Raw genomic sequence first — 27,618 nt, forward strand, 5'->3', positions numbered from 1 at the left:
TTATTTTCCTACATATGAATGTTTGTGTATCTTGTGCGCGTTTTGGACAGTTTCCAGTGCGAGTTCAATTTCACCACGTTTTGGGGCACTGTGCGACGGGCTGCTGAACACGATAAGTTTTGGTGAGCTCACCGGCCCTTAACTCAGTTTCTGTTGACCCGGCGATAAAGTCAATCGCCAAGTACCATTTATCCTCATACATAGGCATGTTTGTGTATCATTGAACACTTTTTGACTGATTCTTGTGCTCGTTCAACTTAGCAACCCCTTTTTAAATGAAGCGACGAAAATCAAAACGCATTCGCTGCCGAATAAGCTAACTAGCCGAGGTTGGTGCCATATGTCAATATTTTCAGATACCCTTTCACCATTGCGTGAGAGCTGCACGATAATTAACACAAGCCTGATGTTACCAACAAGATTACCTGTCAAGATGGCACCCTTTTCATTTGAGAATTATAATGAACTACTGCTGAGGGTGTTAGTACTAGAAACAAAGATTCAACGTCTTGAAGTGTATGTAGATGTGAATGGACAGTCCGGAAATTAAACCACCCTAATGTCTCAAAATGATGAGCAGAGGTGTGGTAACAAACAGCCACTAAGCCCAAAAGCGAGGACAGATATGGACTGTAGAATCAATTACGGATTATACAACAGTTCTCCCTGGAATTCTTTGGGAGAAAAGACCAAAGACACGGGACATGTAAAAGGGAGGTCACAAAAGCAGCAGATTACCGAGGAATCAGGGTGGCCTATGCCGCGGGCCACCTCAACTCCGAGTGAGGGGCCACGGACGGTCACTATGGTGAAGAGCAAGAAAAAAGGTGAGTAAATGTAAAACATTGATATTAGACTTGTAAATAGATTTGAGCCACTTTTACAAGACCCAGGCTAAGAATGATTAGCCCCCACCATCACTGAAAGGTATGAAATTGAATCCATCCATCTTGAATCCATTATTTTCTGACCCGATTATCCTCATGCGGGCTCACGGGAGAGCTGGAGCCAATCCCAGCTGTCATCGGGCAGGAGGCAGGGTACACCCTGAACTGGTTGCCAGCCAATCGCAGAGCACATGGAGACAGACAACAGTCTCACTCACAAGCACAACTAGGGGCAATTTAGGGTGTCTAATTGTAGGTCAAGTGTTATCCCTAAAAACATTCTAAAGTAGATAGTGAAATGAAAAATACATTAACATATAACATTATTCACTTCACTGTCTACACAAAAAAACAATTATGAGCGGAGAGCACGTCATCCACGCGTAAAGTTGCAGAAGTCTCAATTGACATCCAAGTGGTCGCCATATTGGCTCTCATTTACTGTCCGTGACGTCACACCTGGACAGTCGCCATTGAAAACACGCTGTGGCCCCTACTGTGGGACACGCCCCTTCAGACACAGAACCTCTTTTCGAAGAAGAGAACGTCTCACAACCGAGTCAAGTGTCCGGGGCAATATTATCCTATCGTTTCGAGCCATATTTAGATTATATGGCGATTAGGGTGAATCTGATCCCCCTTGATTTTGAAAACTTGAGTCTTTTGAACTGAACTTTTTTTCACCTTGATATTAAAAATAAAATGGTGAAATTCGGATGAAATATTTCAATGTTAAGGGGTTCCTCATCGCGATGGAAATCTCAACATTGCATCAGTCAAATTGACACATTAAAGCTTACATTTCTACTCACATTAGTGGAGTGCAAGCAATAAAATATCCGTGATTTCATAAAAAAATAGCCAAAAGGAAAGCTTAAAATATATTTGTAAAATATTCTTTCAAATGAACATCCATCATTCAAAACATACATCCTGAAATGTACCTACAGAACGCTGCAATAGTAAAATGTTACGTTTTTCTCAGTTTGTCTACAGTCTACAAATGCAAATACCAGTTTTCATTTTCTTCCGTTGGTTTGGTACAGCTTTCCTGTCATTTTCCACAACTTGCAAAATATTTTGGGAGTTTTTTTCTATTTTAGCGGATTTTAGAAATTCAGCAGCTAGTTTTACACCTCTCTCGGCGCTGTCGTTAGCCACCCTAAGGTTTCGGACGACAGATTGATGTTTTTGGTAGTTTTCCATTGACTGCCATTGTTCAGGATCTTCATGAAGAAAATCAGTGTCGATATCAAGTTATTCAAAGAATTTCCACGAATCGCATAAACGCAAATCTTTCAACTTTGTATGTGCAGGGTCAAAACGGGGGAAAATTGGTTTCCCGTAACCAGTCCCGTGCTGACTCTCGTTATGTGGTTTCTTTGGTAATGAGATAATTGTTTCCGCTATTTCACATTTCTCTGTGTTGTCGAGACAGTATCATTTCTGGCACCAAGTACCAGTAGTGATTCATGAACCCCTTCAAAACGGCTTTAGCTATCACTGGATAAATATTCTCAAATTTTTAGCCAATTGTGTATCATTGATCGGTGCTTCTGAGCTAATTGGACACATGAACCACCACGGCACATAAATGTGCGTCACAAAAGTCCCAAATCTTGCTACTTTATCCATGACAGACTTTGATATCCTTCAAATCGGCGACAGAATTTCTTAAAAAATTTTGATCGCATGCAAATGTTTCGCCATCCAGCGAGCTTTGTGTGTGGCACCGGGTTTCTGAAAGTTGGATGTATTGTCCTCTCCTAGGTAAACTAAAACCAAGTCTAGCAGTTCTCTGTAGTCGCCTCTCGGTAAGAAGTTCACATAAGCCGAGTTGGGGTCACCAGTGCCTGTCTTGATGGTTGTCAGAAGTTCAATTACATGATGTCGCTGCTCCAGCATAAAAGGATCCAAACTGCTGTCTCTCGTCAGCTCAGCAGTCAAATCCAGTTCGGAGTACCTGTCCCTGAATTTCGTAAAGACTGACACGTCTTTGCTTTTCAATACTTCTGTACCCAGAGCATCCCAAGCCTTTGTGAGTAAGATTTCACCCACATGTCTTCGACAGGCCCACCACAACAGAGCTTTCCCGAGGTTTTCCTGGATGCAAATGCAGCCAGCTGTGAGATGTCCCGTATTAGCACTGGTGGTATCAAATACCATAGCTGAAATATTGCCACTACAGTTCCATGTTTCCGCTAGATCGAGCGTAGCTTTACAAAGAAGATCTCCAGCTCTTTCTGAAGTCTTTAAAGGAAGAGCAGGAACACCGAGCAATTTGATCCCACCCACGTTTGAAATCAACACGGGAACACGATCATCCTTTGCGTATTTTATCAGGTAACGTCTCCATTAGTTTGCCATCCCAGTGAATTGCTGCTGGTCGGGGAGGAACCCAGTCTGTCTGGATTCTCTCAGCAATGTTGGCGGCCGCGTCCTTTCGGTACCGGTAGAACTGCACCGGGTTCAAGTTTCCTGCAGATGTAGTGCCATCACATGAGCTGGTGAGAGATTCTACTGTTGCCGCTAGTGCAGTAGGAGAAATAGTGTTCCTCATTGCTGTTGAAACTAATTTCGGTGATTTCAGTACATCAATGTGTATATCTGAGCCAGTCTTCTTCAGTCTTCTATGGGGAAGTCTAGTCGATGTTGATGGAGCGAGTTTGTCTGAATCATCTGTTTCGGATGACTCGTCCGGGTCTTCGACCAGTTCCTTATTCACTTCTGTCTCAAGCTGTCGTTGTCGTTCTCTCTTAATGCGCATGGTGTTTTGTTTGATACGCTCCGTGACTTTCTTCTCGGTTGTGGCTAAGTTTGAATCAATGCCTCCCATCACGTTCGTCCTGGTCTCCATCATGTTTTTCAGGAACAGAAATACGATCGAAGACATCACGTGGCCAGAATGGAAACTTCTCCTCCAACCTGGATTTGAAATCTTCGATGCGTTTAAGCGGTCTTCTTGACAATCACCGATCTTTCGGAATTTTCATCAGCTCTTGCATATTAGCGTATAACGATTCAACCTTCTGCGACATCTCTTTTCCCGCAACTGTTCGTATCCTCACTTTCTGGTAAAAAATCATGACTCCCTCTTTTGCAGCAATGAATGACAGAAGAATCTGTTTTCTGGAAGGAAGTTTGGCTCCTTTGATGGCTTTATCATCCGCAGTTGGGACAGTCCCAAGCAAAAAATACCGTGGGTCTTTCTGTTTCGCAGCAGCCATTTTGACAGTTTAATGACTTTGCGTTAACTCTTAGGTAAACACCAACTAGGGCTGAGAGGTCCACCTGCTCAAGGATTTCATGAGTGCTTCTGAACGTTCCGGGGAATGTCCTGACGTTGTCGACGCTGCTCGACGATAGCTTAGAATTTTTTTTCCGGAAAATGGCCGCATTGCTGATCGACTATTCTTTACCAAAATCCGACTAATTTTGAAAAATTCGATTTCCATGAGGAACCCCTAAACACAATTCGATTTCGTTCAAATTTGAAACGCAGCTCTTACATGATGAACCTCACCACCAGAAAAAAATTGGATTTTGAAAGACGTCGGGGGACCAGATTCACCCTAATGGCAATCACTTATAACTAACAACAGACTACTGACTGTAAGCCAATATGTCGTGTACTCAGCTGCGAGCGATCACAACGCCGCGGCCTCGATGCGACGAGCCGATCACGACTTCGGGTGGGGTGGCACCGAGCTGGGGTGGTTCATCACAGCACCGAGCCGGGCCGCTTTACCGCGTTGTTGTCGCTCGCGGCTCAGTGCGCCATAAACAATTGTTTATCGCTGCCGCCATCAGTGGTGTTGTTCATCGCGGATGACGACGGCGGCGGCTTTGAACAATCCTGTCGGCAATGGCGCACTCAGCTGCGTGCAATAACAACACTGTAAAGCGACCCGGGTCGGCACCGTGATAAGCCACCTCGGCGCCGAAGATGAGCTTCCCCAGCCAAAGCCATGGTGGTGACATACCATCCCAGAGAGTATGTATGAGTCAGCCTGGCCGAAGCCGTGCTCGCGAGCCGTCACAGCAGCCTCCGCGGGCGAGCCCGACATGGAAGCTGTCCCACGCGCACATCGACACATTTAGCACCCCTGTCATAAGTATGCCGATCTTTTGTTACATTATGAGAGACGGATTACCTGGTCTGCCCCAAACTATTATTTTTTTTAGTAGCTGTATACACACCTACCTGTCATTTGGAACCCACGAAGCTCTCATCCTTTGTACCTTGTGCAATCCATTTTTTCATGACAAACCGGGTCTCTTGCAAAATTATGAAAGGTAAATACATCCTCCTGAGTGTTCAAGCAATGTCCAGCAATGCAACGAGCCAGCATTTTGGCTAACACGAAGGAACAACGAGCTACCTTCTCGGAGGTAAAACTAATAGAAACAAACGAGTCCACTTGAGAGCGGTCCTGCCATGTACGTCACTTCCTGCTTCTTCTCGAAAACAAATCCCTCAAGAGGATTTTCATGGCGGAAGTGACAAAAACCCATATACGTCAAAATCATGTTGTGTGGTGAAAAAAACGGATGGGTCCATTGCGGCTGCCATTTTTTTCATCATTAACATACTAAAAATCACGCATTTCATGACAGTGGACCTTTAAAGGACAACTGTCATGAACACCATCCACCATCAGGTTAAGCAGCTAAGAAAATGGATGATGGATGGATTGATGGAAGTTGTGAGTGGCTTAGATCATCTCTCTTAGATTTTGCTCAAGGGCTGTGAAAGCAATGGGAAGCAGTCCTCATACCATACCACTCTCAATAGTTCAATTGATATGAATCACAAAATTTGAAAATGATTTTCAATGATTAAATGTAATCATTTGGGCTCTTTATTCAGAAAGCCTGTATCATATCATCACATTGGCACTTTGTGAGCTGCCATTTAGAAAATAAAAAAAAGTTTGGTAATCCTAATTGATCTAAAACAGGAAAAATGTAGTCTGATGATGCTTCTTGTCAATACATTTCACACCAATGGGAAGCTAGACTATTTTGTTTCTTCTTTTTTTATCAACACTTTTCTTAGATGGATTGGATAATTGAAGTCGACAGCATGAAAGAAACAAGTCAAGCTGATAATTTTTACATTTATTATTTGAGGAAACGATCAGTGGTGTGTGCGAACAACAAGCTACCTTCCCAGAGGTAAAACTAATAGAAACAAACGAGTCCACTTGAGGCCGGTCCTGCCATGTACGTCACTTCCTGGTTCTTCTCGAAAACAAATCCCTCGAGAGGATTTTCATGGCGGGAGTTACAAAAAGCTGTATACGTCAAAATCACGGTTTGTGGTGAAAAAAGAACATACAAAAAAATCATGCATTTTATGACAGTGGCCCTTTAATGTTGCATGGTTTTGGGATGTGAGAGGAAACCGGAGTGCCTAGAGAAAACCCACACAGGCCTGGGGAGAACATCCATACTCCACACAGTCGATGCTTGTTACAAATCAAATACTTCAAAAAGATCAAATTAATCACACTAAAATGAGTTAGCTACACATAAAACTTACACTAATAACATACATGATTGTTTAGTTGACATTCATAAAAATATCCCTGCAATGTCCATGATTTGTTTATTTTTTTTTTTTTTTTAAGTATGGTGAAATTTTGAGCACAAACCACTGACTCACACACGAACTGTGAACAGCTTTTTTTTTCCCATGGTGCCTTCAATTAATTTGTTGATGGTAAATTGTCCCTGTGATTTTAGGGTTGTTGCTCACTCGTTTTTCTTTATCTGTAGAAGTTGACACAACTACTCAACACGTTGCTTTTCCAGCCCTGCGTGGAGTGGAGAAGGAAGAGGGGGATTCACTGCCCGCATATGTTAAAGAGGAAGAGGAGGCTCCAGGTCCTTCATATGTCAAAGAAGAAGAGGAGGAGATGGATGTCAGCGAGTTGCCACTAACTGTGGTCGTTGTGAAGAAGGAAGACGATAAAGAGGAGCCACTTGAGTCGTCAAATCCTCTTCCGCATCATCATCACAATCCAAGTGGAGGCCCACCACCAAATGACCACTCAGCTCCACTGTCAGGCAGCAATAACGAAGAAAATACATGCGATGAAGACTGTGAAGGCGATGAGAAGCAGTTGAAAAACTCTGAAAAGAAGAAACATCGTGGCAAGCGTAACAAAACGTTCAAGTGCTCCGTTTGTGCCAATGTCTTCTTTCACAAGTGGAATCTGAGCTCACACATGAGAACACACACTGGTGACAAACCCTTTAGTTGCTCAGTTTGTGGTAAATGTTTCCCACGAAAAGGAAACATGCTTAGACACGTGCAAATACACGCAAGTGAAAAACCTTGTCCGAATTCAGTTATACAAAATACAAATACAGATGCGCAAAAGGTCTCCTTGACTGCACACACAGCAGCGCAAAAACCGTTTGCTTGCTCACTTTGCGGCGGATGGTATTCCCATAAACGCAGTTGGAAAATACACATGCGGACGCACACTGGAGAGAAACGCTTTAGTTGCTCGGTTTGTGGTGAATGGTATTCTCACAAGAGTAGTTTGAAAGTCCACATGTGGACACACACAGGAGAGAAAAACTTTAATTGCTCAGAGTGTGGTGAATGTTTTATTTACAAGCACAATTTGACAGCACACATGGCGAAACACGCAGGGGAAGTATTCAATTGTTCAGTTTGTGGTAAAAGTTTTAGCTGCAAGCAAAATATGAACATACACATGAGGACACACACAGGAGAAAAACCGTTCATATGCTCTGTTTGTGCTAAAAGTTTTTCTTATAAGTCTGCTTTAACCATACACATGAGAACCCACACAGGAGAAAAACCTTATAGTTGCTCAATTTGCGGTGATGAATTTGCTCAGAAGGTCACTTTGGTTGCACATATGGCAACACACACTGGAGAAAAACCTTTCACATGCTCAGTTTGTGGTAAAAGCCTTTCTTATAAACATGGTTTGAAATCACACATGCGAACGCACACAGGAGAAAAGAAGTTTAGTTGCTCAGTATGTTGCGACAGCTTCTCTTCCAAGCCCAGTTTGAAAATACACATGAGGAGACACACTGGAGAGAAACCTTTCACATGCTCAATTTGTCATCGAAGCTTTTCTCACAAGAACACTTTGACAGCACACATACGGACACACAGCAAAGAATAGTTATATACATGACAGTAGTAATGTTAATGTTTTCCTCGCGGGCCATTTCAGTTCCTACAAAGGGCAAATTGAAAAGTAGGTAAAAATGTGATTTAACATTTGAGCATCCATCCATTTTCTTCACCGCTTATCTTCACAAGGGTCGCGGGGAGTGCTGGAGCCTATCCCAGCTGTCAATGGGCAGGAGACGGGGTACACCCCGAAATGGTTGCCAGCCTATCACAGGGCACATAGAGACAAACAGCCGCACTCACAATCACACCTAGGGGCAATTTAGAGTGTACAATTAATGTTCCATGTTTTTTGGGATGTAGGAGGAAACCAGAGTGCCCGGAAAAAAACCCACGCAGGTACGGAGAGAACATGCAAACTCCACACAGCCGGGTCTGGGATTGAACCCTGGACCTCAGAACTGCGAGGCGAATGCTTCACTGATTCACCGTGCCACAACATTTGAACAAATGTTCATTGTTATATGCAATTTATTGGGTACAATGACATATGTTCTGTTGTTTGAGGAGTGGCCAGAAGGCCATGCCACATCTTGCGTGATGAGTATGAGGAGATGTTGCTCTGTATTGATCTTCATGCACATTACTGACTGTTAAATGAATAAACGTTCAAATTCTCAACATCTTGTTTCTTCCTAGTTGCAGATCAGATTTCAATCATTTAGTCCACACGAGAAGAGAGACAATAACAAATGCATGGAGTCGTTCAGTAATGTGAGATTACTTGATATATTGATTAAGAGTAGAATGTCAGCACTCTACTTTTGATTGAACAACCAAAATGATAGTGTTCATGTCAGAGATGTTCCTAGAAAAACAGCTAAGACAAACCTGAGGACTGTAGAGAGTGAACTCAAACCAACCAAGATTGTCTTTCTTGCAAGGGACAGACGGAGAACACACTGTGTGAGTGCGCTTCCTCAGACTGCCAACGTGGTAGTCCCTGTCTGCTCTTTTTTATTGCATTCTCTGGTCAAAGGGTTACATGGTTATACAGTGAAAATGCTGACACAGATGGCTACACCAACAGCACATAAACACTAAGGTACGTGTTTCTTCAAGGCAGCAAGAGTGTCCTGATAAACCCACAAGAGAAAAAGCAGGGCATTGTTTAAAGACATGTTTATGGCATTTGGGGGTATCCTCTTGCGGTAGAAGGGTGTTATCTCCTCCCAGTGTTGAGGAGTATCTGCTTAAGATCAGAAGGGAAACATGCTGAGGCCAGGATGGAGACATCGCTTCCCAGTGTTCAGGAGTATGAGCTTGAGGTCAGGAGGGGGGCATCGCCTCCCAGGTGTCACTGGGTCACACTTCAAGACATGCGCGCAGCTCACAAAGAGAACAATTCAGATTAAGACCAACAGAAACAAACGAATGATAAAACAATCCTAACAGCAACTATAGTTGTAACGATATACTTTTATCATGATAGGTAACATAGTAATAACTTCTTTATCAGTTCATTAGAAGTATTCATCTTGAACAATATACAGTACTAGTTTAAAATTACCTTGGCTCACCACATAATTTTAATAAAAAGAGAAAATTATTTTGCTTTAAGGGGTTTGGTGTGATCACCCAAAAAATAAGTCCTCTCTATGACAGACAATTTATTTATTTATTTTTAAATATGCATTGATGTCAAATGAGTCAACTTGGCGTTATAAATATTTCTTGATAATTTGAAAAGAATAATTCCAACCTGAAATGAAATGATCGCTACACAGGCATGTGTATTTCATTCGGCACCATCCATCCCATTTAATTGCCGAAATCCATGAATCTTTATCGGTCTTTTCAGATGGTATTACATAGAATAATCTCTTTCAAGAACGGTCTCGTCTATTGTGACAGCCAATAGCACAACAAGTCTCGGGCAGTTTGAAAAATTTGCTCCGGTTCAACAGAGCAGCTTTGTTTGACCTAAAACGGTGACGTCACGTCCACGATCTCTATATCGTACGGTAGATATTTGATATCGTATGTGCTATGTACAAGTGGTTTTATCGCATATTAGGTGTCTCGTGTGAAAATAAAAGCTGTTAGTCTCCATCAGACCGGACAGACTGCTCGTCAGAAACTAGATAACGCCCACAGATATAATTGGATTTCGTGAAAGAAAAAATTGGAGGCAAAAAAAATTCATTAAAAAATGAAAGAACAGTATTCACAGACACAAAATAGTCATACACAAAAGTAGCAATGTGAAAATCAAAATTTGCCTCATATCTATCTATCTATCTATCTATCTATCTATCTATCTATATCTATCTATCTATCTATCTATCTATCTATCTATCTATCTATCTATCTATCTATCTATCTATCTATCTATCTATCGATCGATCGATCGATCGATCGATCGATCGATCGATCTATCTATGATGAATATTGACCAAATTAACGTAGTATCGGCATAACATGTTAGCGTAGCTCCCTCAGTTCTGAGGACCCAGCTTCAAAACCGAACTCGTTTGTATGCGTGGACATTTGCATGTTCTCCTCAATCATGCATGCCTTTTCTTAGTGTACTCTGGTTTCCTCTGACATCCCCAAAACATGCACGCAAATCCAAATCTGAAAGCTTTGGCTGGCGGCGAGTTCAGCTTTAAATGTTTTTTCTTCTTCTATGTTTTGAAATGCTTTTGATCAAGTAAGGCACATTGAGTTGCCTCGTGTATAAAATGTGCGATATGAATACATTTGCTTTGCATTTCCTATCCATTGTCCAAGTATTTTTTTTTTTTTTTTAATTTAATCACAGTTAATGAGGTGTCCAACACGCAACTGTTTGTGTAGGAACACAAAAACTACATTAGCAGATACAGGATATTTTTTAAATTAATGTGGGGAAGTATGTACACAGGACAAATATGCATTTTGTTATAACATTTATGTGAAATGTGTGTGAGTGTGTTCAGAGCTGGCAAGGCTGCGACTGATGAACAGTAGCTTTGGCCTTTTTCATCTTCAGTGGTACTTTTGCAGCAGGATGAAGGATTCGTGAAATCAAACCGACCGCCATCTTGCGGAAGGCTTGAAGATGGTGTTAGCAGCCAAGGCCAGAATGGATCTTTCCGACCTGTCAATCACTGGTACAATAATAGCCAATCAGATAGCCGCATTGTCTTAACCCCTGGCTTGACATGCCCCTCTCGCCATATTGTCCCACAAGCAATGCTGGTTGTGAGTAGCGTGCGCTTGGAAAAGTTAATGTTACGAAGAAAATGGTCCTCAGATGCTCTTGGGCAACGTGCAATTCTGATGAAAGATCTCCTGCTAGGTTACAAGGGGCCCGGTTAATTCATTTTCCAAAGCCTAAAATGTCTACGATGGATTAAGGCTCGCGGAAGACTGCACGTACAACTAAATGTGGACAATGTCAACAAACACTTGGCTGTAAGTTCAAAGGTAAGTGAGGGAGAAGTATCTTCTCTGAGTTTGATTGAATTATTATCAGTGCTTTATACATTGCAGGAGAACAACTTTCACTTAGTTTGTGTATCATTGCCCTACTGAATTAACTGTATAATGTTTTATGCCAAAGAGTCGGGTTAGAGATATGTAAATGGGTGATATGTCATGCAAGAGAAATGTCTATTTGCCCATTTGTATCACATCAGACTTTTAAGACAGAGCATGGGTTCCATTACGAGCCATTACGAGTCAAATGAATGCACCCACTCACTTATAAAGACTACAATGATTTTACTCGTGATTTTTCCAAGTAAAAGTACTCACCCTGCTTTACATGCACAGTACGATTCCACTATTTTATCCTGTTAGATTTCAATATGAAGTTTATGAGGTGTCAAACCGTTTTGCATCAATCGCCACCATTTCACTGTAATTCTGGCATTGCGTCCTACTCCGTCCAAAATCTTAATTCTGAGTACATATCCTTGCGTGAAATAGTTGAGACCTCTCTTAAGAACGCTCTTGGACAAGTCTGACGCATTTGGCAAAAAAACATACCCCAATATTATCTGGAATACGCAATCCAGAATCGATTTCAAACATGTTCTGTTCAATCGCCATTTTGGAAGCTTGTGTGACATAGCTAATAGGGTGGAGCTTAAGATGGCCATCAGATAGGGTCATTCTTTTGACTACAAATATTGTGGGTGACACAAACATGATGTTTGACCTTGGTCATTTATTGTGTAACATATTGCAATCATGCAATAATTTACATTGAAACAATTGAATACTAAATGCAATAACATTAATGAAAAGAGACATTTATAATTCAGATTCTTGTGGTAGATTATTACCATCACTTGTTTTGTGTTTTTGTGTGTGTGGGGGGTCGGGTTTCTGGACTGCATGATTGAAGTGTTATCAGTAACAAAAAAAAAGGAAACTTCTAGTATAGCAAATACTGATTCAATTCCTGTACTTAGGTAAAGATTCAACAAGTACATACTCTATGTACAGAAGTAAAAAAGGAAAAAAAATACATAAACAATTATATATATTTCTATAATTAACAGCTTCCATGGTGCTCAAACTGAGAAAAAAAAAGTTAATTTTTCAGCTAAAAGCTTCCCAATACTGTAATGCTCTCAAATCAACGTTCCTGTCTTTGCTGTGTATGTCAAGTAATAAACAGAAAATACTAAATTACATACAAAATGATCAAAACTGAAACAATACACCTGGTGGTCTTTTTTTTGTCATGACACTATGAATGGTAGCCGATAATGTAAAAAGCCAGTTTTAACAAAGTTAGCCGTAGCAAGGAAAGACATGATTTAAAATGTAAAATATACTCAGAACAACAAATTTCAAAGTAATATTGACACCTGAATAATCAATGACGTACAGGAACAGACTTTACAATGCTTGGCACCAATTGTAGCAAAAAAGAAAGAAGAGAAGAGCATTCAACTGGCACGCCATGTATTTAAAATAATAAAATAATTATGTTGGATAGTTATGAAAACCTTGCTGATGAATCATTACCTCCAATAAATGTTAAATTCAAAGTGTCCACAAAAACGCCGATGAAAAACGTTTATTCCCTGTTGTGTGTCAGCATGTGTGCGTTCAAGTTTTGCTTAAAAGAAAACTTTTTACCGCAATCTAAGCAGCTGAAGGGTTTTTCTCCGGTGTGTGTTCTCGTATGTACATTCAAATTTCTCTTGCTTGTGAATCTTTTACCACACACAGAACAACTGAAGGGTTTTTCTTCTGTGTGGCCCCGCATGTGTGCGTTCAAACTGTGCTTTGAAGTGACACTTTTCCCACAAACTATGCAAGTGAAAGGTTTTTCTCCAGTGTGTTTCCTCATGTGTCGAACCATATATTGTTTTTGTGTAAAGCTTTCACCGCATTCAGAGCAACTAAAAGGTTTTTCTCCTGTGTGTGTCCACATGTGCACCTTCAAATGTTGCTTAGAGGCAAAACTTTTATTGCAAACTGAGCAACTACATCGCTTTTCTCCCGTGTGTCTTCTCATGTGCTTGAGTAAATATTGTTTTTGAGTAAAGCTTTCGCCACAAACTGAGCAGGTGAAAGGTTTTTCTCCCGTGTGTGTTGCTGCGTGTGAACTCAAAGAGGCTTCCTGAGCAAATTGTTGACCGCAAACAGAGCAACTGAAGCGTTTTTCTGCGTGGGTTTGCATATGTTCATTCAAACTGTGTTTGTAAGAAAGGCTTTTGCCACAAACTGGGCATGTGAAAGGTTTTTCTCCCGTGTGTGTTCGCATGTGTGCATTAAACGTTGGCCTATAAGTAAAACTTTCACCACACACTGAGCAATTGAAAGGTTTTTCTCCCGTGTGTCTTTTCATGTGTGCATTTAAAGTCTGCTTATAAGTAAATCTTTCATTGCAAATTGAGCAAGTAAAGGGTTTTTCTCCTGTGTGTTTCCGCATATGTGCTTTCAAACTCTTTTTGTACGAAAAACTTTCACCACAAACTGAACAACTAACGAGACGTTCTCCCGTGTGCGTTCGGGTGTGTATATTCAAACTGCGCTTATACGAATAGCTTTCACCGCAAATTGAGCACGTAAAAGGTTTTTCTCCTGTGTGTGTCACTGTGTGTGCTATCAAAGAAATCTTTTTGGCAAACGTTTCACCGCAAATTGAGCAACTGTAAGGTTTTTCTCCAGTGTGTGTCCTTATGTGTACAGTCATATTTTTTCTTTTAGCAAACCTTTTCCCACAAACAGAGCAAGCGAAACGTTTTTCTTCTGTGTGCGTTGCCATGTGTACAATCAAAGACCCCTTTTGAGAAAATGTATCTCCGCAAACTGAACAATTAAAAATTGGCTTTTCTCCAGTGTGTGCTCTCATATGCCTCACCATATTTGACTTACAAGCAAAGGTTTTACTGCAAACTAAACAACTAAAGGGCTTTTCTCCCGTGTGCGTTCTCATGTGTTCCTTTACGCTGTACTTACAAGTAAAGGTTTTGCCACAAAGTGAGCAGGTCAAATGTTCTTTACGCAAATCTTTTTCAGCGCTTTCAATGCATTTGTTTTCAGCTTGACAGGTTTTGTTGCTGTTCAAGTGTTCTTCTATGTTGTCACAGTGTGACAGTGAGGGTAAAAGTTTGTCTGGTGGTGGTCCTCCGCTTGAATTGGGATGATGAAGATGTGACCAATCGGATGGTTCGTCTGCATCGTCTTCACCCTTCACGACGACGACGTTCAGTGACAACTCGCTGACATCAACCTCCTCTTCTTCCTCTTTAACACGGGGCAGCTGTGCATCCTCCTCCTCTTCTTTGATGTGGGGTGAATGTGGAGGCTCTTGTCGATGACCCATTGGCTGCTGGACCTCTATTGGACAGACATAAGCAGGACAAAGCATTTAGCACAACTGTCCTGAGTTATAAGATGTGGTGGACGTAAACATTTATTCATTGTACTGGTAACAGGAGCTCAAGACTCGAGCCAGTGATTAAATGAAGCAGATTCTGATTTACGTGACGTTTTCGTTTCAATTAGCCCTTAGTGAGTCATCGTTTGGGCAGTTTTAGCGCTTTCCCAAATAATCCCCATCTGGCCACAGTTTTGCCGATGACACGCCAATTATGATATTGTCTTCAATTTATCAAGTGTTGGAGAATGATGTGCTTGCGACCTTTGCCCATCCTATGGAGCTCTGACTCCATTCCGACAAGAAGTGTGCTTTGATCAACAATATCGACCCATATGCCTTGGAGAAACCCAAATGGAGCAGGAATTTTGAACTGCGGCCGTCGGTAACCTATCCAGACATCGTCAACTATCTCCTCTTCCCCACAAGCATTTGTACCATGGACGGACTAAAGAATTACAAAGGTCTGGATGCCTACAACCAATTCATCAATGACTGGGTTTGTGATACGGCGGTATCCGTTGGAAGCAACCTGTCTCCACACTGCTAAAGTTAGTGTACGGCACAATGCAATTTAAATATCTAGGCTGAGGCTACTTAATTAATTTAATGAGTGAATGGTGTCGAAAGTATTCATTCGCATGATTACAGTCAGCGTTGTGTTAAATTATGTTGATTGACAAAAGAGGTGTAAATTATTATTTTTGTTTTTGTTACCGAGAAGGGGTGGGAGAGAGAGAGAGAGAGTGAGAGAGAGAGGTTCGACTCCAAGTGGACCCCACACCTCTTTCTCCACTTCCACGGCTACATTTTTAACTCAACTCACGAAACAGCTAGTGGTGCGGTAACTTGTTTTGCAAACTTATTATAATAAAACAGAAAATACAGATTTTGGAGACATGCGTTGCATTCACACACGACTATGGGTATTATGCAGGCCATTGCCCTAAAGAATACTTCTCTTTCACAGAACTTAGTTATTGCTAAGTGAAATTGTAAAAGGTATCGAATATCTACCAAGAACAAAATGCTCTGAGCAAACTCTGACATAAGGGAATGATTTGGCTGTTCGATCAGCTCTGCTGTTACGAGACAGCCACAGTTGTCGCCGTTTGGTCGATAACTGCTTCGTTTTCTCGCACTGGTTCTTGATCACAGCTGTCAGTCGAAAGAAAGACGCTTTACAACGCCCACTTTTGTTTGAGCAACCGCTAACATAGCAGTGCGTCCCCATTCATACGCCTTTTTGAAATGATTCCTGCTTAGTTACGTTTTGTTTACGCAAATTCACCCAACCAAAATGGCGACCGTGTTCTGAACCAAAAGCTGTGTGACGTCAGTTGAAAACAGTCTATACTTGTCATCGCTTCTGCAGCCGGTGCCGTCACATTGAGCCTGTGGCCGTGCCCCTTTTCTGTTGTACAGCTGCTACTTGTGTGGTTATCGTTGTCACCGTCAGGTTCCGACCTCCTGATTGGATCAAACTTTCCGTTTGATGATGCCAAGTTTGGTTGGGTGCTCCTGTCGGTCGAAATCCTCCTCATATTTCAACATGTTGCTCGTTATTATCAGGGTGTACCCTGCCTCCTGCCTGATGACAGCTGGGATAGGTTCCAGCACTCCCGCACGCCTGTGAGGATAAGCGGTTCCGAAGATGGTTTAATGGATGGATTTTAGGAGCATTTTTCGAATCCCCTCCTATATATATATATAGATTTCCCCAGTAACTTAACAACCTAATAATCCTTGAGTTCTGATTTCAGAGTTGGCTATTTATTCATTGACAGTATTTCTTGTGGATATGCGATGAGCCTAATAATCGTTTGTATGGTTTCAGATATAACGGAGCTCTGAGAGAAACTAACCAGAACGCGGCCCGCGACAAAAATGAGTTTGACATCCGTTTTAATGTATAAAGCGTGCGTTGAACTGGGTTAAAAAATACTGTACCCGTCGTAAAAGATCAGCCCAACTGTAACTCTGAATGTATTGATTGTTATGTAACGTGACTTTCGTGTTGAGAATAAATAAAACAAATCAATCGTTTTAAAAAAGACGTCTGTTAACGTTAACTAACCTTGGCTGTGCGGAACAACGGGTGTCGAGAAAATGGCGTCCAGTTTTGGTTCTCCTTCGTTCTCCTCTCTCCCTGGACGAGGCTTCACCTCGTGCGACGCCATCCTTCTTTCAGAAAGCACGTCCGAATATTAAGCAACGCCTTCAACAGTTTGTTTTCTTTGAAGGAGCACGAGTACACGAATTCGACCTGCCTTTTTGCTTCTTGTACGCCGACAAAAAAAAAAAAAAAACCTCGGTAACTTCCGCCTTTTCCCTCTTCGACGGTGGCATTAAGTCAGCGACAGCGTCCGTGGCATCCCGCGGCTGCCCCTTAGCGTCGGTATTGGAGACGCTGAAGTCAGTGTGTACTGCATTGTCTTTATTGGAAATAAGAGCAGCAAAAGCATTTGACTTGTGACTGTTCATATTGTAAGACCAGTCTCTGAGTCACGAAAAGTCACAACGAGATAATGGGCCCTGAGATGACGTTACCTTGTATTTGTGTGATGAAAACTAAAAGGAATTATTTACTGTTGTGCTTCTGCATGTGTACTTTCAAATAAAACTTCTGAGTGAATTTTTTGTCACAGAGATTGCAACTAAAGGGTTTTTCTCCCGTGTGTGTCCTCATGTGTACATTCAAATTTTGCTTCGAAGCAAAACGTTTACCACAGTCTGAACAACTGAAGGGTTTTTCGCCCGTATGCGCTCTGACGTGTACGTGCAAATGTTCCCTTCGAGCAAAACATTGAGCGCACACTGAACAGCGCCAAGGTTTCTCACCAGTGTGTTCCGTCATGTGTACATTCAAACTGTGCTTATAAGAAAAACTTTTATCACAAACTGAGCACGTGAAAGCTTTTTCTCCTGTGTGTGTCTGTACGTGTCTGCTCATATTTGCTTTTCGAGCGAAACTTTCCCCACAAACTGAGCAGCTAAAGGGTTTTTCTCCCGTGTGTGTCCGCACGTGTTCAGTCAGAGTACTCTCATAAGGAATTCTTTTACCACAAATTGAGCAAGTCAAACCTTCTTTACGTGTGTGAGACCGTTTCTTGTTGTTAAGAGTTGTCTCCTTTTTCAAATATTTGTCATCAGCTTCCCTTTCAGCATCGTTTCTATCTTCCGTGTTGTCGCTATCTGACATTGGCGGTAAGAGGTTTTCTGCCGGTGCTCCTTCACAGTGGCCTCCACTCGGAATGTGATGATGAAGCTGTGCCGACTCAGTTGCTCCATCTTCATCTTCTTCGATCTTCACAACTATAACGGTCAGTGGGAACTCGTTGAAGTCAGCGTGCTCCTCTTCATTTTTAATGTAGGGGGGCTGTGTATGCTCCAAAGTGGGACTCCCCCCGGTCAGCTGCCAGACATCTCCAGGGTACAAAAAACACAAAAACAATTAACAAGAGTTAAATGGAGAGGGCCATGGCCTTCTGTGTTTCCACAAAATAATTTTGCACATTGTATTACAAATAGGGTGGCATAATGGTGCTTCTGGAAAGAGTTGGCCTCACAGTTCTGAGGACCTGGGTCTCGGGTTCGATTCTGGACCTCCCTGTGTGGAGTTTGCATGTTCTCCCTGGGCCTGCGTGGGTTTTCTCTGGGTACTCCAGTTTCCTCCCACATCCCAAAAAAACATCAAAACATTGATTGGACACTCTAAATTGTCACTAGGTGTGATTGTGAGTGGGACTGTTGTCTGTCTCCATGTGCCCTGCGATTGGCTGGCAACCAGTTCAGGGTGTACCCTGCCTCCTGCCCGTTGACAGCTGGGATAGGTTCCAACATTCCCCGCGACCTTTGTAATGGATAAGGGGCTAAGAAAACAGATGGATGGATATTACAAATTATTATACACTAATAAAAAGTCAAGACTGACATGTTAAAGTGGATTCAATCTGATGTTTTATTTAAAGAAGTATAGACTTGACAAAAAATAAAAACAGTGGGAAAAGATGTAATTATTGATTTCTTTTACATTGTAATGTTATTTTTCTAGATTCTCATACTTTCAAATGGAACAATTTCACTCACAACAAGGATAAGACTCCTATAAAAGTTTTTTTTCAGTCGGACACCAAAAATGTTCATAGGTCAATTTGACCCGCTGACAGCTAGGTCATGAAAAATAAAGTCATGTCATTATCCAAGCCGCTTCTCCTCACAATCGTGCCTATCCCAGCTACTGTCGTTTCTGGCGAAAGGCGGACTACACCCTGAACTGGTCGCCAGTCAGTCGCAGGGCAGATATCCACACCATCACTGAGCAGAAATCAATCCCACGCTGCCCTCACCAAAGGCAGGCGTGTGTACCACTATGAGTGACTCGAAAAATAAAGTCAGATTCTTAAAGGTCAAGTGTCATCCCGATAAACATTCTAAAATAGATATTGTAATAAAAAATACATATCACATTATTCACTTCAATGTCTATACGAAAAAATAAATATGAGCGGAGAGCGCGCCATCCATGCCCAAAGTTGTGGAATTCTCATTTGACATTGAAGTGGTCGCCAGATTGGCTGCATCTACTGCCCGTGACGTCACCCCGGACATTCCCCATTGAAAACGTGCTGCGGATCCTACTATGGGAGACAAACACGCCCCTTCTGACACGGAAACTCTTTTCGAACAAGAGAACTTCACACAACAGAGTGAAGTTATTGATGCAGTATTACCCTATAGTTTCGAACCATATTCAGCTGATATGCGATCAAGGCTAAACCGCCGCCCCCCATCCGATCCACTTCCGTGGCAGAGATGAGCCGAGGTGACTTATCACGGAGCCGAGCCGGGCTGCTTTACGGCATTGTTCCTAGCTGCCGCTGTCCGCGATGAACAACAACGTCAAGCCGGGGCGCTTTTCGGCATTGTCGTCGCACGCGGCTGAGTGCGGCATTTTCAGTAGCGTTCTTCGGAGCCGCCGGCGTCCGCGAGCCCGACATGCAGTATTCACTCTCGCCGTGAACGGCGTACATGGCGCCTCAGCCGGGGTGGCTCATTTTCGGTGCCGAGGTGGCTTATCACAGAGCCGAGCCAGGCTGCTTTACGGCGTTGTTCATAGCCGCCGCCGTCCGCGATGAACAACACCGTCCTGCCGGAGTGCTTTACGGCATTTTCGTCGCATGAGGCTGAGTGCGACATTGTCGGCAGCATTCTTCAGAGCCGCTGCTGTCCGCGAGCCTGACGCGCATCCTTCGCTGACGAGGTGACGCAGCAGCCTTCGCCGGCGAGCCTGACGCCGTCCGACGTGCACATCGACACATTCAGCATGCCTGTCATACGGACGCAGATCTTTTGTTATGTTATGAGAGACCAATTACGTGGTCCGCCCCCAATTATTATTTTTTTAAGTAGCTGTATATATACCTACCTGTCATCTGGAACCCACAAAGGTCTCGTCGTTTGCACCCGTGCAATACATTTTTTCACGATGAACCGGGTCTCTTGCAAACTTATGAAGATTAAATCCATCCTCCGGAGTGTTCAAGCAATGTCCAGCAATGCAACGAGCCAGGATTTTGGCTAACACGAAGGAACAACGAGCTACCTTCCCCGAGGTAAAACTAATAGAAACAAACAAGTCCACTTGAGGGCGGTCCTGCCATGCACATCATTTCCTGCTTCTTCTCAAAAACAAATCCCTCGAGAGGATTTTCATGGCGATAGTTACAAGAAGCTGTATGCATCAAAGTTATGTTTTGTGGTGAAAAAACGCATGGGTCCATGTTGGCTGCTGTTTATTCATTAATAACATACTAAAAATCATGCATTTCATGACAGTGGCCCTTTAATTCTATTTTGTATATTTGCACAAAATTGGCAGCTGCCGCACCGTGAGTGGTCCGAGTCTGCTTTTATGCGTCCCTGTATTTGGCGAGCAGCGAACCTCCCGCCACCCTCTGCTGACAAGTCCTGTGCACGTAACACACTATCCTTGCTGACTTGGTTCTAACACATCCAATGGGAAGATTTCACTATTGCACCCTGACTCCAATTTTCCTGGGCTCAATAACCTGGACACTGCCCTACAAAATGGTTCACTCCACAGACACCATCTTCGACAAGGGGCTCTGGCCGAATGTTCACCGACAACCTTTAATCCCCAAACTCCATTCCCTCGCTCTGGCTCTCCCACAATGGTGCAACATCATCCCACAAAACATGATACAAATTTTGCCAATCTCCACCCCCTCTTACTATCAACTCAGCCAATCATAATTCAGCATCACTGGTTCTTTTCAACACCCGTTTCCTCAACAACAAAAGTCTTATCCATATGGAATTCCTAACTGCCAATAAAATGGACCTCATCTCTCTTAATGAAATCTGGCAAAAACCTCTCGACCATTTTTCTTGAAATCAAACAGCACCCTCTGGTTTCACTTACTTTGACAAGCCTTTCTGTGTAGGGCTGGAAGGTGGACTCGCCGCCATTTTCAAAGAAGCCACAGAAATAACCATAGTTTCAATCCCCTTCGCTGACTCATTCGACCACCTGATTTTCAAACTGCACGGTCCTACTCCATTGGTCATTGCCATCATCTACCACCCTCCCAAGTTAAACCCTCCTTTTTTCCAGATTTCACTGAGTACCTGACCCTACTGTCTGCCACCTCTCCTTCCATTCCACTAATTGATTTCAACTTCCATAGTAACATTACGAACTGTAAACTCGCCACAGACACTCCGACACTTTGATATTGCTTTAATGTCATCCAGCATGTGAACTTTCCAAACCATCACGAGGGTCACATCCTGATTTTGGTTTGTTCCACAAGTCTCATCATTCAACAACTGTCCAGCATCAATCTCCCCATCTCGGACCACCAGCCAGTCCTTCTTGACATCGACACTCCCTGCCCGAAGCGACATAATATGTAGCATAAAAGCGTTAGTCCTTTTCCTACTTTTACAAAATAGGGCTCATTTTATTCACGTATCACACCTCCATCCACTAATAATGTTGATATTTTGATATACAGTACAGGCATTTTGTACATTTTAGGAACATACTGTGATTATTTTATAGCTGTCCCATGTAAATATTTGGTTTGAAATTTTACACATGTAGAAAGAGCTTGTGGTGACCCAAGACGTTTGCAGTTTGCAATCTTTCAGCATCACGCACGCAAGGGACACGCACAAAAATTTTGATACAATCACAGCCTTACTTTAAATTACACCGTGCTGAACAATTTATTCACCAATGAATTAAAAAGTCAAAATATGAAGCCAGACCATGGATGACGTCCTGTTGTTGTGATTGTCGCTCGCTTTCCTCTCTCGTTCCACAAAGTTGTTGCTTCTGCGACGCCATCGTTTTCTTAAACGGTCGGAATGCCAATAAATTATTTGGCCGGCTGGACGTTTTGTTTTAGCAACCACGAGTACACAATTTTAGGTATCCGCTTCGTAGCACGTCGTGCACTACTAACTTTCGCCTTTTGTTCTTCGATGGTAATTTATGGGAGCTGGAGCATCCGGGGTATTAGTCTGCTGCCATCTTCTGGCGGAATTAAAAACTGCAAAACTCAGAACTCAACAGTTTGATGTTGTCCAAGAGAACGCAAATTGGATTTACCATTGGTATTATCGACTTCCAAGTAACACCTTCCACGTTTTGCTTCGAAGATGGATCAACTTTCTTTCAATCGAAAAACCTCTTTTTGAGCTGTCTTCTACAACTCTGAAGTAACAAAGAACTGAAAAGAGGTAAAACAAAAACAACAACAAACAAACAAAACTGTACCGGCTTTATTGCAAAGAATGCAAGGTCCAACATTAGATCTTTTCAATGACGGTTCCTAAAATAAAATATTTGCATAACAGAATACAGTACAATAACATTCAAAAATTATATGCTCGATGCAAAAACATTGTGAACGTAAACAAGAAAGTCTTTTCAACGGGATTTGTTTGGTAAATTCTATTTGTGTGGTAAATTGCTTCTTGTCCATAAATTTGATGAATAAATAAAGTTTCTCTTTGGGTCTGATCGACTTTTACAAAAGTGTTTGGAAAATCCCAAAATATAGAACTTTCAAATGATCGAAACATTTGTTCAATGACTGTTATCATTGATTTTGTACTGATATAAGATAACTGTTATGGCCACTGATGATTTTATATTTACTGTCCACTGTGAGTCATTTTGTGTGAAGTTAAAGTTTTCTTATAAGTAAAACTGTCACCACAAACTGAGCACGTGAAAGGTTTTTCTCCCGTGTGTGTCAGCATGTGTGATTTTAAAGTGTGTTTGTAGGCAAAGCTTTTACCGCAAACTGAACAACTAAAAGGTTTTTCTCCGGTGTGTTTGAACATGTGACCAGTCAGAACGTGCTTATAAGAAAAGCTTTTGCAACACATTGAACAAGCATAAGGTTTTTCTCCAGTGTGTTTCCGCATGTGTACCTTCAAACGGTTTTCATAAGAAAAGCCTTTTTTGCACACTAAGCATGTGAAAGGTTTTCCTCCCGTGTGTGTTTGCATGTGTGATTTCAAAGTGTACTTATAAGAAAAACTTTTATCGCAAACTGTGCATGTGAAAGGTTTTTCTCCAGTGTGTGTTGCTGTGTGTGCGATCAAAGTGACTTTCTGAGCAAACGTATCACCGCAAAACGAACAATTAAAAGGATGTTGTCCATTATGTGTCCACATGTGTATGTTCAAATTTTGTCTTGAAGTGAAATTTCTTCGACAAACTGCACAGCTGAAAGGTTTTTCTCCTGTGTGTGTCCTCATATGTCTCTTCAAATAAGACTTAGAGGAAAAGACTTTATCACAAACGGTGCATGTGAAATGCTTTTCTACTGTGTGTGTTTTTATGTGTGCCACCATATTGGATTTATGAAGGAATGATTTACCACAAACTGAGCTGCTAAGGGTTTTTTCTCCCGGGTGTTTCTGCATGTGGGCAGTCAAACTATACTTAGAGGTAAATTGTTTGCCGCAAACTGAGCACGTGAAAGGTTTTTCTCCCATGTGTTTCTGCATATGTATTTTCAAAGTACTCTCATAAGGAAATCTTTGGCCGCAAACTGAGCAAGTGAAGCGTTCTTTCCTTGTGCGACATGTCCTGCGTTTTTGAGAAGTCTTCTTGTGAAGAGTTATCTTATAGCTTTTTAACTTTTTGTTGTCAGTTTCACAGTCTTTGTCATTCCTCAAAGATTGTACCAGTTCATCGCTGTCTGACAGTGGAGCCAAGAGATTGTCTGGTGGTGAGTCTCCAAGGTGGTCTCCCCTTGGACAATCAAGATCAAGTTGTGACGACTCAGTAGGTTTGTCTTCATCATCATCACTCTTCACACAGGCAATAGTCAGTGGTAACTTGGTGATGTCAAAGTAGTCTTCTTCCTCCTTCATGCAGAAGTGTTTTTGCTCCTCCTCTTCCTCTTTAACATTGGGGTGCTGTGGGTGTGCTGAGTTCCCACCACTCACTAGCCGTACGTCTGCAGGACCAAAAGAGTTTAGTGCTCACAACTCAAACAATAAACTGTCCATCTAGTTGGTCTCCTGTGGTATTTATTTCCAAAATTAGTTTAAATAGTCACAACTCTAATTAAAGGTACAATGCAATCATTTAGAAAGAAATAATCATCATCATAACGATAATTCATCCATCCATTTTCTTAGCTGCTTATCATTACAAGGGTCGCAGGAGTGCTGGAGCCTATCCCCACTGTCATCAGGGAGGGTACACCCTGGACTGGTTGCCAGTTGATTGCAGGGCACATTGAGGCAGACAACAGTCACACTCACTATCACACCTAGTGGCAATTTAGAGTCTCCAATTAATGTTGAATGTTTTTGGGGTGTGGGAGGAAACCGGCGTGCCCGAAGAAAACCCACGGAGGCATGGGGAGAACAAGCAAACTCCACGCAGGCTGGGCCAGGATTGAACCCTGAACCTCAGAACTGTGAGGCCAACGCTTTACAGCTGCCATAATAAAAATAATCATCTTCAACGTGTTTTTATCTACTTCATAGATTCATAAGCACAGAATCAATGTTCCATTATTTACTCCACTTTTGACATTGATTTGTTTATTTTGCACCATAGCATTAACCACTAATCAATCATATAAAAATTAACATGACAAGATCTAATTACGCCGTTGCAGTTACACTGTTGTAAGACTTCAGAAAAAAACAAGCAATTGAATTGTTCAGTTTAAAATGACAATCAAGATTTGGCCAGCATGATATGACGCCTCAAGAAATTAGTATTTTTTTGCCATCTAATTGGATGAAAAGCTTCAAGTCTTGAGAAGGGTTCATCTTGCCATTAATGCAGGGGTTCACTTTACGTATGACTTCAAATGTGTTAAAAGTAAAGTCTTCAACACTGACCTTGGATGTTCAACACGATGTGAGTTTTGGCAACAGATTCCAGTTCTTGTCGCTTGGTCTCGTCTCTTGATCGACAATGTTGGTCTACGAATGACGCCATCATTGTTTCAAACAATTTATAGACTGTTTCAGTCGTTCACTTAATCAACTACTTCAACAGTTTTTTTTAAACCCTTTTATGGGACTACGAGATCGCGTCTTAGCTCAACGCTTTGTCTTGTCTTGTTAAATTATTAACTTCCGCCTTTTCTTCTTCGATGGTGGCTTTACTCCACAGTCGCCGAAAGATGGAAGCCATGTAAATTCAAGGGTTCCATCTTGGGGCAGTATGGAAGGTGCGAGAGGTGAGGTCCAAAGATGTATCCTCTTCATTGCAAGTAAAGAGAGAGGCAAAAACAGCGTTTGACTTATGACGGTTCCTACAATAAAACACATCAACAATGCAATAAAGTGCTACAGCCCAAATCAGAATAATATGATAGAACTTTATTGTCACTGTCACATGAATGAAAATCAGTCAGGCATCTCATTTCAGTACACAATGATATATTACAACATACATAATTATTCACATTTATAAATATGTCAATACATTGTGTGTGGGGTCTGTCATTTACATCAGAAGTTCACGTCAACTCTGAGAAAAAAAAAATCACATTGTAGAATTTTTAAATAATTTATTTGTGTTACGGCAGAATATGAAAAATTAGACTCCTACCAGCCACCAACAAGTGTGGCTCTCACAGACTTGTTCCTACATCTTTAAGAAGTTATTCTACAGTTCCTGAAATAATGGCACCTTTTTTTTTTTACCTCTATATCTGTATAAATGACACCTGTCTACACCCTCTAACTCAGACTACAACCTCTCCATCCATGGTCAAGACCAGAGTGCTGTCAAACCTATGGGCAATTTGGAGTTTCAATCCATCAATCACTCATGTTTCTGAGATGTCAATCAATGCCTGTTCTTGTGATGTGGGAGGAAACCGGAGTGCCCAGAGAAAACCCACACAGGCACAGGGAAAAGATGCAAATTCCACACAAAGCAGGGCCGGGATTTGTACCGGAACTTAATTGAGTCCAACGTTATACAACTGTTCTATCCTGTCACCATCAAAGTGTGATTATATTTGCCAAATAAATTTCGATGACATTCTGGTCTCAGTAAAACTCCACCGTAAAAATTGCGTCATCCGCGTCACTGACCAATCAGAGGCCAGAGATCTGCATAAACCACGCCCCTTCCCTCGGACAACGTTGCATGGTCCAGTATAGCTTTTGTTAGCGTTTTATCGCGTATTTGGGTTCTTTAACAATAGATATGGTTAAGAGGTGTAGTCACGGACTTTATAATAGTGACGACAGGTATCCTGAAAGGCTAGTTGGTGGAGTTCAATTCGTACCCTTTCCAAAACCGAAGACCCAGTACGAAAAATGCCTTCGATGGATCAAACTTTGTGGAAGACCGCATCATCAACTGAATCCATCAACCGGAACAGATATGTTTGCACGAAGGTAATCCCTATATTTGATTTTCAATACATGTCTCATATAAATGAATTAGCAGTTCTTCGCTTGCATAATATAGCTACGTGTGAATGATTGACACACTTGATCTGTGTTGAGCGATATTTTGCGATGATCTGACTGCACAAATGTGTCTCTTTGTTGCCAGCTACGGTAAACTGGACTGTGTTTGCACGAAGGTATGCCCTATATTTGATTTTCAATACGTGTCTCATATAAATGAATTAGCAGTTCTTCGCTTGCATAACATAGCTACGTGTGAATGATTGACACACTTGATCTGTGTTGAGCGATATTTTGCGATGATCTGACTGCACAAACGTGCCCCTTTGTTCACGGCTAATGAGCTAAGCTAACCGGACTAGCAGTCCTAAAAGCCTTCGACGTGCACCGAGACACCAAGACTGAAGGAAGGATGTTTGAGGACACTAAAGTAGTGATTGTCGTACTTGGTCGGGACGTACGTAGGTTCGGCACTAATACAAGAATAATTATTGAGGGGAGCGCGTGACGTTACACAAAGAAAACGAGAGAAACAACTCGTAAATCAAGCCTTGCCTTCTTTTCCTTCATACGGCGGTTCACAAACGGCTATACAGATACACATACAGATTCTGCACACAAGTGTGATAGGTAACAAGAAAATAGGAAACTGTCAATGACGAATTCGTCTTTGGGTTATAATATATTATATTCTGTGGCTTCTCGGTCTTCCTCTGACTCCGGAAAGATCTCGCGCTAATATCAATGGTTTCTCCGTCGATATGCATGTAAATACC

The 27,618-nt window shown here is 41.9% G+C and overlaps 3 protein-coding genes across 5 annotated transcripts; 1 reads left to right on the plus strand and 2 right to left on the minus strand.

The window, feature by feature from the left end:
* Window positions 1-911: 911 nt before the first annotated feature.
* LOC133499291 (zinc finger protein OZF-like) lies at window positions 912-8,694 on the plus strand. Its single transcript, XM_061817155.1, has 2 exons — window positions 912-927; window positions 6,705-8,694. The coding sequence occupies exon 2, from the start codon at window positions 6,809-6,811 to the stop codon at window positions 8,060-8,062; it is 1,254 nt and encodes a 417-aa protein (XP_061673139.1). The 5' UTR covers window positions 912-927; window positions 6,705-6,808; the 3' UTR covers window positions 8,063-8,694.
* A 3,422-nt stretch (window positions 8,695-12,116) lies between these two features.
* LOC133499286 (gastrula zinc finger protein XlCGF57.1-like) lies at window positions 12,117-22,421 on the minus strand. Of its 3 annotated transcripts, XM_061817147.1 has the most exons (4): window positions 22,199-22,418; window positions 17,987-18,328; window positions 16,980-17,337; window positions 12,117-14,862 (listed from the first exon to the last, which is right to left on the minus strand). In XM_061817147.1, exons 3-4 carry the CDS (start codon window positions 17,080-17,082, stop codon window positions 13,091-13,093), a joined length of 1,875 nt encoding a protein of 624 aa, XP_061673131.1. In that variant the 5' UTR covers window positions 17,083-17,337; window positions 17,987-18,328; window positions 22,199-22,418; the 3' UTR covers window positions 12,117-13,090. The 3 variants fall into 3 exon arrangements, with proteins under 3 accessions (XP_061673131.1, XP_061673133.1, XP_061673132.1); XM_061817149.1 differs by lacking the exon at window positions 12,117-14,862 and having other exon boundaries at window positions 17,090-17,337; window positions 22,199-22,421; XM_061817148.1 differs by lacking the exons at window positions 12,117-14,862; window positions 16,980-17,337 and having other exon boundaries at window positions 17,350-18,328; window positions 22,199-22,421.
* Window positions 22,422-22,696: 275 nt separating this feature from the next.
* Window positions 22,697-25,598, minus strand: LOC133499287 (gastrula zinc finger protein XlCGF57.1-like). The gene is made up of 2 exons (XM_061817150.1): window positions 25,310-25,598; window positions 22,697-24,408 (listed from the first exon to the last, which is right to left on the minus strand). Exons 1-2 carry the CDS (start codon window positions 25,410-25,412, stop codon window positions 23,090-23,092), a joined length of 1,422 nt encoding a protein of 473 aa, XP_061673134.1. The 5' UTR covers window positions 25,413-25,598; the 3' UTR covers window positions 22,697-23,089.
* Window positions 25,599-27,618: the final 2,020 nt, after the last annotated feature.

Source organism: Syngnathoides biaculeatus, chromosome 4 (assembly GCF_019802595.1).
Source record: "Syngnathoides biaculeatus isolate LvHL_M chromosome 4, ASM1980259v1, whole genome shotgun sequence".
Taxonomy (NCBI): domain Eukaryota; kingdom Metazoa; phylum Chordata; class Actinopteri; order Syngnathiformes; family Syngnathidae; genus Syngnathoides; species Syngnathoides biaculeatus.

What these genes read in the sequence shown, in the direction of transcription:
- LOC133499286 (XM_061817147.1), bottom strand. Translation starts at nt 17,082, where the DNA reads ATGGCGTCGCACGAGGTGAAGCCTCGTCCAGGGAGAGAGGAGAACGAA. An exon ending in CGTTGTTCCGCACAGCCAAG is followed by an intron (nt 14,863 to 16,979) that starts GTTAGTTAACGT and finishes TCTGTCCAATAG; the next exon opens with AGGTCCAGCAGCCAATGGGT.
- LOC133499287 (XM_061817150.1), bottom strand. Translation starts at nt 25,412, where the DNA reads ATGATGGCGTCATTCGTAGACCAACATTGTCGATCAAGAGACGAGACC. An exon ending in CATCGTGTTGAACATCCAAG is followed by an intron (nt 24,409 to 25,309) that starts GTCAGTGTTGAA and finishes TTGGTCCTGCAG; the next exon opens with ACGTACGGCTAGTGAGTGGT.
- LOC133499291 (XM_061817155.1), top strand. Translation starts at nt 6,809, where the DNA reads ATGGATGTCAGCGAGTTGCCACTAACTGTGGTCGTTGTGAAGAAGGAA.